General features: G+C 37.0%; 1 protein-coding gene across 6 annotated transcripts in view; it reads left to right on the forward strand.

Moving 5' to 3' along the window:
* sulf2b (sulfatase 2b) overlaps positions 1-12,278 on the forward strand; it is a 216,341-nt gene that overhangs the window by 164,985 nt on the left and 39,078 nt on the right. For all 6 annotated transcript variants that reach the window (XM_048179005.1, XM_048179009.1, XM_048179010.1 and 3 more), the window contains 2 exons: positions 4,138-4,289; positions 4,709-4,878. In XM_048179005.1, coding sequence (XP_048034962.1) covers positions 4,138-4,289; positions 4,709-4,878 — 322 coding nt within the window. The remainder of the gene's footprint in view (positions 1-4,137; positions 4,290-4,708; positions 4,879-12,278) is intronic.

Genomic DNA, 12,278 nt, shown 5'->3' on the forward strand with positions numbered 1-12,278 from the left:
TAAAGTAAAGTAGATGAGATTTGCCTAGAGATGAGTAGAGTAATGTAGACTAGATTAAAGTAGAGTTGCCTAGGCTGAAGTAGAGTAGAATAGAGTTAGGTAGAGTAAAGTAAAGTAGATGAGATTGGCCTAGAGATGAGTAGAGTAATGTAGACTAGATTAAAGTAGAGTAGTATAGGCTGAAGTAGAGTAGAATAGAGTTAGGTAGACTAGACTAAAGTAAAGTAGAATAGAGTTAGGTAGAGTAAAATAAAGTAGAGGAGATTGGCCTAGAGATGAGTAGAATAATGCAAACTAGCTTACTGTAGAGTGACATAGACTAAAGTAAAGTAGAACAGAGTTAAGTAGACTAGATTAAAGTAAAGGAGAATAGCCTAGAGAATAGTATTTTAATGTAGACTTATTTAAAGTAGAGTAGCATAGGTTGAAGTAGAGTAGAATAGAGTTAGGTAGAGTAAAGTAGATGAGATTGGCCTAGAGATGAGTAGAATAATGTAGACTAGATTAAAGTAGAGTTGCATAGGCCGAAGTAGAGTAGAATAGAGATAGGTAAAGTAAAATAGATGAGATTGGCCTAGAGATGTGTAGAATAATGTAGACTAGATTAAAGTAGAGTAGCATAGGCCGAAGTAAAGTAGAATAGAGTTAGGTAGACTAGACTAAAGTAAAGGAGAATAGCCTAGATATGAGTAGAATAATGTAGACTAGATTAAAGTAGAGTAGCATAGACTGAAGAGTTTGAATAGAGTTGAGAAGTGTAGACTAAAGTAGAGGAGATTGGCCTAGAGATAAGTAAAATAATGTAAACTAGATTACAGTAGAGTAGCAATGACTGAAGTGAAGTAGAACAGAGTTAAGAAGACTAAAGTAAATGAGAATAGCCTAGAGATTAGTATTTGAATGTAGAGTTGATTAAAGTAGAGTAACACATAATGAAGAGGTTGAATAAAGTTGAGTAGAGTAGACTAAAGAAAAGGAGAATTACTTTGAAATTAGTAGAATAATGTAGACTAGATTAAAGTAGAGTAGCATAGACTGAAGAGTTTGAATAGAGTTGAGAAGTGTAGACTAAAGTGGAGGAGATTGGCCTAGAGATAAGTAAAATAATGTAAACTAGATTACAGTAGAGTAGCAATGACTGAAGTGAAGTAGAACAGAGTTAAGAAGACTAAAGTAGTGTAGCATAGACTGAATTAGAGTAGAATAGAGATAGGTAGAGTAAAGTACAGTAGAGGAGACTGGCCTAGAGATGAGTATAATAATGTAGACTAGATTAAAGTAGAGTAGCATAGGCTGCAGTAGAGTAGAGTAGAATAGAGTTAGGTAGACTAGACTAAAGCCTACAGGTGAGTAGAATAATGCAGACTAGATTAAAGTACAGTAGCATAGAATGAAGAGGTTGAATAGAGTTGAGAAGAGTAGTCTAAAGTAGAGGAGATTGGCCTAGAGATGAGTAGAATAATGCAAACTAGATTACAGTAGAGTAGCATCGAATGAAGTAAAGTAGAACAGAGTTAAGTAGACTCGACTAAAGTAAATGAGAATAGCCTAGAGATGAGTATTTGAATGTAGAGTTGATTAAAGTAGAGTAGCATTGAAAGAAGAGGTTGAATAAAGTTGAGTAGAGTAGACTAAAGTAAAGAAGAATTACCTAGAAATGAGTAGAATAATGTAGACTAGATTCAAGTAGAGTAGCATTGACTGAAGTAGGGTAGAATAGAGTTAGGTAGACTAGACTAAAGTAAAGGCGAATAACCTACAGGTGAGTAGAATAATGCAGACTAGATTAAAGTAGATTAGCAAAGAATGAAGTAGAATAGAGTTGAGTAGAGTAGACTAAAGTGAAGAAGAATAGCCTAGTCATGAGTTGAGTATAGTAATATAGAGACGAATAAATTAGAGAATAGTTTAAACTAAAATATAGTAGAATAGATTAACAGACTTGAGAAAAGTTGACTAATGCAGAGTGGACTGAACTAAAAAAAAAAAAGGTACAATAAAGTAGAGTCAAGTATACTAGAGGAGAATGGCCTAGAGATGAGTAGACTAGAGTAGATTCAGGTAGGAATAGAATAATGTAGAGTACAATAAATTTGAGTAGTGTATACAAAATAGAGTAGCATCCTTGAGAAAAGTTGACAAAAGCAGAATAGACTAGAGTATAATTACGTACAGTAAACTAGAGTAGAATAAACTAATTAGAGTAGCATAGACTAAAGTGGAACAGACTGAACATCTTACATCTTTATATCTTACATCATACTCCATTGTTGGACTGGACAAAATCAGAGTGTAGCAGCAGTGGCTTTAAGATCAGTCTTTTCTATTCTTATACTCTTTGATGATTTCCATCTGACCCTCGAAAACCTCTAAAATATACACCAAAGCATTATGGTGCATAAACTCTTCCTAACAATAACAACCCGACATGAATGTAGAATTAATTTAATAGATTGAGCTCTCATTCATTTGTGAGCTGTTTCATAAGTCAGAGCTGTGTCTGTTGGGATTTTCACACACTTTCACCAGAGATTCAGTGTGACAGGCCCCCAGGACACACACACACACACACACACACACACACACACACCTACACACACACACACACACACACACACACACACACACACACACACACACACACACACACACACACACACACTCTGTCAAACACACTCTCCAACAGATAATTTTCTTTAAACAAATTCTTTGGGCTGTAATAGATGTTTTTTTTTGTGTGTGTGTGTGTGTGTGTGTGTGTTAACTGTTAATTGTGTAAGATGTTAACTGTTTGTGACACAAACATTATCCACAACTACTATGTGCATGTAAACAGCATGACCAGCTGTGAAGGTTATGCCTGCACACACACACACACACACACACACCTGGCAGCGAGTCAGGCTTTTAGTGGTAACAGTGATCCATTAGAGCACACTTCCTCTAGGAGAGAGACCGGCTCTGACCAACATCCCCTCTAATGTAACATTTCCAACACAAATATTCATTCATCTTCACGCAGCTCCCTGTCCTCTATTTATCTACATGTCTGCATTCTGTCTACATGCTCATTGTATTTTAAATGTGCAATGTATTTTAGGAATTAAAAGTTTTTTCTATTCTATTCTACTCTGTTGTTCCTATCTCTGCTCAGCCATACTGTACTCTATTCTGTTCTTCTCTACTCAACTATACCATACACTATTGTACTCTACTCTGTTCTACTCTTCTAACTTCTTCTCTACCATACTCTACTGTGCTTTGCTCTACTTAATTTGTTTTACTACATTCTACTCAACTCTGTTTGATTCTATCCTGTTCTACAATACTTTATTCAACTCTACCATACTCTACTAAACTGTACCATATGCTATTTTACTCTATTTTTACTCTATTCTATTCTTCTTTACTCTGTCATACTCTGTTCTACTCTACTTAAAGGATTAGTCCACTTTTAAATACACTTTTCCTGATAAATTTACTCATCCAAGATGTTCATGTCTTTCTTTCGTCAGTCGAAAAGAAATGAAGGTTTTTGAGGAAAACATTCCAGGATTTTTCTCCTTATAGTGGACTTCAGTGGAGCCCAAATGGTTGAAGGTCCAAATTACAGTTTCAGTGCAGTTTCAAAGGGCTTTAAACAATACCAGACAAGAAATAAGGGTCTTATCTAGAGATCGGTAACGATTTCTCGTTGGTCATAGAACGCTTTCGAAAAAAATACAACCGTTGGGCTATGACCACTTAAGGAGAATATAATGTTTTCACAATTTCTTTTCGAATATGAAAGAAAGACGCCTTGAACATGGGAGTGAGTAAATTACAGGAAAAGTGTATTTAAAAGTGGACTTCCGCTTCACTGTGCCATTCTGTTCTGTTCTTCACTGTAAACGCTTTTCTAGTTTTACTTTACCATAATGTTTTACTCTATTCTGTTCTACTTTACTCAATGTTTTTCTACGCCTTCCTATTCTATTCTACTTACGGAAAAAAACAAAACTTCATTCCGTAAATTGAATAGGGAAGGCGTAGAACATTCATTGTAAGCGTTTTGAAGAATGCGGAAACCGGAAGTACGTTCAAGGCGATATTGTCCTGAAATGATAACTATGCTCTCTTGTGTTTGTGTTTTCCCAGCGTTTTTTGGGAAGTATCTGAACGAGTATAACGGTACATACATTCCTCCGGGCTGGAGGGAGTGGGTCGCAATGGTGAAGAATTCCCGCTTCTACAACTACACCCTGTGCAGGAATGGTGTCCGAGAGAAACACGGATTTGAATACTCAAAGGTCTGTGTGCAAGGTGTTCAATGATGTGGAACCCTGTCTTTTCTTATTGCATCTCCTTTATTCATTTCTTTCCATGTCTTCATCCATTCTTGACCAGTTTGATTGATAGTCTTGTTAGTCTGATTTATAACAAAGTCAGACCCTTCCCTGTCTGTCTCTCCCGCTCTTTCCCAGTTCTCCCTGAAAGGTCAGAGTCTTTTTTCAGGGTTCATCAGTCTCTCTTTTGCTTCATCTAAGCTCCTTTTTTCTGTTGTTTTATACCATTCATTGCAGTGACTGACATTCAATCTCCCTGGCAACAGAAAAGTTTGCTTATGAGTGGTGTATATGTGTGGGTGTATGTTAAGCTTTCGATTAACTGATACTAAAATATTTGAAATATCAGTGGATTAATGATCAGATCTCTGTATCTCCTGTAGGACTACCTGACAGATCTCATAACCAATGACAGCATCAGTTACTTCCGCATGTCAAAGAAGATCTACCCACACAGACCCATCCTGATGGTGATCAGTCACGCCGCCCCTCATGGCCCCGAGGACGCAGCTCCACAGTACACCACTGCTTTCCCTAATGCTTCACAGCACATGTGAGTCCAAACCTCTCCATTTGCTTTAAAGTGTTTCTGTCATTAATTAATTAATGTTCAAACTGTATGTTGAATATGACTGATGAATAGAAGAATATATGCAGAGCTGTTTTATCATCACCACTTCTTTCTATAGCAAGGATCATTTCTACTAGGGGTGTAACGGTACACAAAACGTTTCAGTACTTGCCTTGGTTTTGAAGTCACGGTTCGGTACAGTTTTTGGTACAGCAGGTGGGGAGAAAACTAAACATAAAATTGCTTTTTTTATTATTAAACAGTAGTTTACTGAACAAATTGTTTTTGTATTTAAATATATTCAATTAAATTATAACTAAAAGTTTCTTAAGGATAAAAAAAATTATCTCTGTTAATGCTATAAACTATGTAGGGAGCCCTTACTTGAACATTATGCTACTATAATATTAAAGGTTAACAACTGAGCTAAACTAACCAAACTATTAGCCTAAATTCTATTGCTTTTTATTTTTAGATAAAATAATCAACACTCAAATAACAAATTGTAGGTCTATGCAAACATGTAAGCTGCACCTAAGGCGTTTTTTGCATTAACTTCTAAATGTTTTTACTCCAATTCTCCAATTATCATTTGTCGTTTTCACAACAGATCTATTTAAAAGGTGCCCTAGAACCCTTTTTCAAAAGTTGTAATATAAGTCTAAGGTGTCCCCTGAACATGTCTGTGAAGTTTCTGCTCAAAATATCCCATAGATTTTTTTTAATTAATATTTTTATCTGCCTATTTTGAGCCATTATTACATATGCACCGATTAAGCGTGCGGCCCCTTTAAATCTCCCACTCCCCCGCCCCTGCGAGCTCTCAACTGCCTTAAACAGCAAACACAAAGTTCACACAGCTAATATAACCCTCAAAATGGATCTTTACAAAGTGTTCATCATGCATACATCAATTTCTGTGAGTATAGTATTTATTTGGATGTTTGCATTTGATTCTGAATGAGTTTGATAGTGCTCCGTGGCTAAAGCTAACATTACACACTGTTGGAGAGATTTATAAAGAATGAAGTTGTGTTTATGAATTATACAGACTGCAAGTGTTTAAAAATGAAAATAATGACAATCTTGTCTCCGTGAATACAGTAAGAAACAATGGTAACTTTAACCACATTTAACAGTACATTAGCAACATGCTAACGAAACATTTAGAAAGACAATTTACAAATATCACTAAAAATATCATGTAATCATGAATCATGTCAGTTATTATTGCTCCATCTGCCATTTTTCGCTATTGTTCTTGCTTGCTTACCTAGTCTGATGATTCAGCTGTGCACAGATCCAGACGTTAATACTGGCTGCCCTTGTCTAATGCCTTGAACGTGGGCTGGCATATGCAAATATTGGGAGCGTACATATAAATGATCCCAACTATTACATAACAGTTGGTGTTATGTTGAGATTCGCCTGTTCTTCGGAGGTCTTTTAAACAAATGAGATTTATATAAGAAGGAGGAAACAATGGTGTTTGAGACTCACTGTATGTCATTTCCATGTACTGAACTCTTGTTATTCAACTATGCCAAGGTAAATTCAATTTTTCATTCGATGGCACCTTTAAACATACATTAAATAGCCTAATCAGGACATCCCTAAAAGGTTAAGTAAAATATAATGAATATATAGGCTAATACAGTGCATATATTAAGCAAAAGATTTCATTTCTCTAGCGAACTAACGAACTTTGGACACCGAATGGCTTTTCTGAGGTAAATGCTACATGACATATTGTTTACAAGCTTTCATTTATGTCTGTCCGCCGTTGAAACACTGATTGAGCGATTACAAGATATATGACCGTTTCAGTAAGTTTTACTGTATCTTTCAACATACCTTCAGATGTTCTTTCGTTCTTATTCTGTAACTAGTATTAAAGAGGAAGAAATGATCGCGTTCACTCGCACTCCGCGCTTGCGCTGCCGGTTGAACTGAGGCGCCTGTACAGTGATCTGTCACGCCATATCAAAGCATGGACAAAATTTGAAGGATGGCACTTTGTTTTTTATCAAAAGTAACAAAACGCAGAGCTTATTGCGATTATTGGTGGTTAATGGTGCTTAGGCTACAATGTTGCAATGTAATGCTTAGGTTGTTGTGTGAAGCAGATGACCCAGAAGCGAAGAAGCAATTCAGACAGAATTTATTAATAGTTCAGAATCAAAAAACTCAGGGAGACTGCCGAGAACCGACTTCTTGGGTGCTCGCAGCTGGAATACAGTTCGAAATAAACAAAGCAGATAATGCCCTGGCGGAGGGCTCGCAGCAACCCAGTCGCTCAGTCCCGGACTTGGATGTACCACAGGTGGTAGAAGATCCACTCAATCCCTGGCGGCAGGAAGACTGTGCAGAAACCAGGTTTGACGAACACGCAATAAGTCTGGAACCTGGATAGTACTAAGACTGAGACTGAGATGAACACACAATCAACACCTCAAAGATATCTGGATAACAATGTAGAGCCGAGTTACACGCCACAACACGGATAATAATCATCTGGCAAAGAATCAGGAAATCAGCGGAGAGAAATAGCAAAGAAAATCAGAGTAGAGAAGGAACAGGTGAGAAAACGACAAACAGCTGAGTGTAAGTGGCAATAAAGATAGAGGAAAAAAAAGAAACAGGGAAGAAATCAAACCCGACTCATGACATCGGAACACACGTGCACCGAACCGAAACGGTTACACCCCTATTGATCATACTTAGTGTTTAGGGTTTTTTTGTTGTGTCCAGTCCAAGTCTTTAAAGGGTTAGTTCACCCAAAAATGAAAATTCTGTCATTAATGACTCACCCTCATGTCGTTCCAAACCCGTAAGACCTTCGTTCATCGTCGGAACACAAATTAAGATATTTTGGACTTTTTTTATCCCCCATAGAAAGCAATGTAATCACCACATTCAAGGTCCAGAGCAATAGTAAAGACATTGTTACAATAGTCGACGTGACTGCAGTGGTTCAACCTTAATGTTATGAAGTGACGAGAATACTTTTGTGTGCAAAAACAAATTTCTTCTCAACAATTTTAGGCTGTTCACAGGAGCCGGCCAATAATGAGTCGGCATTCTGACATAGAATCCGGAAGCCTACACTGTCTTTACAATGTAAACAGTGTAGAAGAATGAAGACTGTAGTCACATTGACTATTTTAACAATGTCTATACTACTTTTCTGGACCTTGAATGTGGTAATTACGTTGCTTTCTATGGGGGATAAAAAACTTTTCAGATTTCATCAAAAATATCTTAATTTGTATTCCGAAGATTAACAAAGGTCTTACGGGTTTGGAACGACATGAGGGTGAATAGTTAATGACAGACATTTAATTTTTGGGTGAACTAACCCTTTAATGGCAGCAGCATTAAAGCTGCAAGAACCACTAAAACCTGATGATCATGTTCTCCAGAATGATTTGGGAATGATCCAAAGACCATCTTGAGCTTCAATAGAAGAACGTCTGACTGACTGTACAAAGAGTCACATGATCAATATCACAAATTTTTTACTTATATTAACCTAGACATGAATGTAGAATCTGAAATATTTATACATTTTTTATGTTTCTTTGTTTTACATTATTCAAAATCCTAAAATGTTGTTTCTTTTGAGGTTAGGTAGAAAAAAAAATCATCGAGGTCTTTGGGACAAAGACTTGTAAAGGGTCAGTGGTAGTGGAAATAAACAAGAAGAGAACCAAATGAAAACTCATGGATAATAGAAATCTCATCCCAGATTTTTCTGTCACTCAAGAGTTGTTATAATGGAAAAAGTAATGTAGCCACAGACACACACACACACACACACACACACTTGTTTTTCTCTGTCGTTTCTCCTGCTCTCTTGCTAATTCCCCACCAGCTGCTATCAGACATTTTTTCAATATTTCTTTCTCTCCCTTCATTCATCTCATCTCTCCACTTCTGTCCCTCCAGCAGATAAATCCTCCTGTCTCTGTCTATCCTTTTCCCAAGGTCTGTAATCCCCGTACCAGAGAAACACTGCCATTCTTCACAGACACACATGCTGAATACATACATGATGATGAAAAGAATATTTGTACACACTCACATAGTCTCGGTTAAATCCTGTCTACACGTGATGTTTTCTTTTGGTAACTGAATTTGCTAACCCTCTATAACCCCATTCTCACTCTGTGTGTACACCAAGTAATCTCAAAATCTTATTTTATAGTTCTCAGTGTCTACTGTTTTACCTGGTAATCTCATAAATTCAGCCTCTGTACACAAGAAATCTCTCGCCATGGGTTGATTTCATGAAAAATATTCTTAAAATAGAAGTTAAATATTAAATATTAGTTATATTTTTAAAAAAACTTGCGCTGCTAGAGTGAATGGTTCAAGTGTAATTTCTGCGCCACTAGCCTTTGCAAACAGCAAAATTGCAAAAATAATAATGAATTTGCAGAAAAAAGATAGCCCCTCCCCAACCTCATGCAATAGGCTTAGCCAGTGTTGTGACTTTCTGGGTAATGAACATACGAATGGCTTACGTTAGCAATGGCAAAAAAAATACACACTTGTACTTTAGCGTGCGTTTTTGCATTTCTTCAAACTGAATCCCTCAAGGACAAAAAAATTACCTTCAAATTTCAGTGCCAATAAACCATATGTTATTATTTACATAACTCACTATAAGCATGTTAACAGTTAACTAAACTAGGTGAACAGAAAGAGAAAACTGACCATAGAAGAAGACATGTTATGCTAATGTCTGCTATAGCTCCTCTTTGTAACGGATGGAGCAGGACAACAGAGTTGGAGATCCGCGTGCAGGCTTTATTAATATTAGCGTAGCCGTACAGGCAGAGGTCAAACACCAGCAAACAGATACAAGAGGGCAAGGTAAAAGAGTAATCCAAAACACAGGCTATGGTCAAGGCAGGCAGCAAACGATCATCATACAAGGAATCAGCCCAGGGTCAAAAACACAGGCTAGGCAGAACCTAGAAATACACAGAAAACAAGGCCGAAACAATACTCAGCCATGTGTGTGTGTTTGAGTGCAGCTAATAAAGTGCGACTGGGAAACAGGTGTGAGTGTGTGATTAGTTCCTAGGTGGGGAATTGTGGGAAATGGAGTCCATATAATGAGAATAGAGCACAGACCCAGGGCACATGTAACACTCTTATGGCAACTCCAAGAATGCAACGCATACTTGCATTGCCTTATAGATTGCACACTGACACATTTCATACTCATAAAACAAGCTTAAAGGTTTATGTTTATACTTGTAGACACACCCGGCAGCACACACATAGATATATTATCTAGTTAACATACCACAAATGAGCAAACAAAAAGCCTGTAATGTACTAAATTCTTTCTCTCTCTCTCTCAGATTCGATTTGCTTTCAGGACATTGTGTCTCTAAGCACAAAACCACACAACCATGAGCTTCCATTTCTCTCGCATTCAAGCAAAAAAAAAAAAAAAAGGACAGGGAGAGAGAGCAAAGAGATACTGTCAATGAATATTATTGTCTTTCCTGAAATATTGAGGCGTCAGGAATGAAATCAGACGTAAAAGGAACAGAATGTTCACAAACGTGCATTTTTCGCTTTCTCATACATCCTGATGAGGGACAAAACCGAAACAGATGAAGAGATATTTGTTTTTTTCATTAGTAAGCTCTTCAAATAGACTGTGTGTGTGTTCTTTTATATATGGTTTATGAGGACACAAATGTGTATAATAACATGGGTATTACAACATAAACATGGTTTCCTGTGTCTTCATAAACCAAATGTCTTAAAAAAAAATACTATGGTTTGTTTCCACTGAGCGGTACGGTTCAGTACAGTATGCAATTTTTGCCATTTCCATTGTCAGAAGTTGTGAATGGTACCCTAATTCTGAACCGTCCCGTACCACTTTTCTTGGGACCCTTTCGTTGGGGTACCAAGCACAATAGTACCGTACCAAAAAGGGTGGAGCTACACTCTGCAGAACGTTGATTGGTTGACAGAGAATCGTCACTTGCTTGTGCTACAAGGGGAATGACAAGAGGTGCCACACAAATGTGGTTCAGGCAACGTGTGCATTGATTATCTTCACTTCATGTAGGCTATATAACAAAATGAAATATAAAACACAACCCTGCCTCTTTTCGTTTTCATTTAAAAAATATTAAAGGTGCCCAAGAACGTTCTTTCACAAGATGTAATATAAGTCTAAGGTGTCCCCTGAATGTGTCTGTGAAGTTTCAGCTCAAAATACCCCATAGATTTTTTTAAATAAATTTTTTTAACTGCATATTTTGGGGCATCATTAACAATGCACTGATTTACACTTGGCGCCGCCCCCTTAAATCGCGTGCTCCCTGCCACATGAGCTGTCGACTATATTGCAGCGCATTTACAAAGTTCACACAGCTAATATAACCCTCAAATGGATCTTTACAAGATGTTTGTCATGCATGCTGCATGCATGCTTCGAATTATGTGAGTAAAGTATTTATTTTGATGTAAAAGTTTTATTCTGAGTGAATTTGAGGCTGGGCTCCGTGGCTAACGGCTAATGCTACACTGTTGGAGAGATTTATAAAGAATGAAGTTGTGTTTATGCATTATACAGACTGCAAGTGTTTAAAAAATGAAAATAGCGACGGCTCTTGTCTCCGTGAATACAGTAAGAAACGATGGTAACTTTAACCTCATTTAACAGTACATTAGCAACATGCTAACGAAACTTTTAGAAAGACAATTTACAAATATCAGTAAAAATATCATGCTATCGTGTGTCAGTTATTATTGCTCCATCTGCCATTTTTCGCTGTTGTTCTTGCTTACCTAGTCTGATGATTCAGCTGTGTGCAGCTCCAGACGTTACCTGGCTGCCCTTGTCTAATGCCTTTTATAATGTTGGGAACATGGGCTGGCATTATGCAAATATTGGGGCGTACACCCGACTGTTACGTAACAGTCGGTGTTATGTTGAGATTCGCCTGTTCTTCGGAGGTCGTTTAAACAAATGAGATTTATATGAGAAGGAGGAAACAATGGGGTTTGAGACTCACTGTATGTCTTTCCATGTACTGAACTCTTGTTATTTAACTATACCAAGGTAAATTCAATTTTTGAATCAAGGGCACCTTTAAACCTATTAATGTGTGGTTCAGGCAATATATGCATATATACATTGATTATCCTCACTGTATGTCACCTACATGCAGCCTATAATAAAAGTGAAATAAGACAAAACTGACTTTGTGTTAAAAGTCAGTTTTAATTATCAATAATAACCCATTATAAAAGTATAAGTATAAAGAATGAGAAGCTATACAATAAGAAATAAAGACAAGCAAACAATTCAGTCAAACGTACAACGGTAAAGTTAAATAAATATA

Source organism: Megalobrama amblycephala, linkage group LG24 (genome assembly GCF_018812025.1).
Source record: "Megalobrama amblycephala isolate DHTTF-2021 linkage group LG24, ASM1881202v1, whole genome shotgun sequence".
Taxonomy (NCBI): Eukaryota; Metazoa; Chordata; class Actinopteri; order Cypriniformes; family Xenocyprididae; genus Megalobrama; species Megalobrama amblycephala.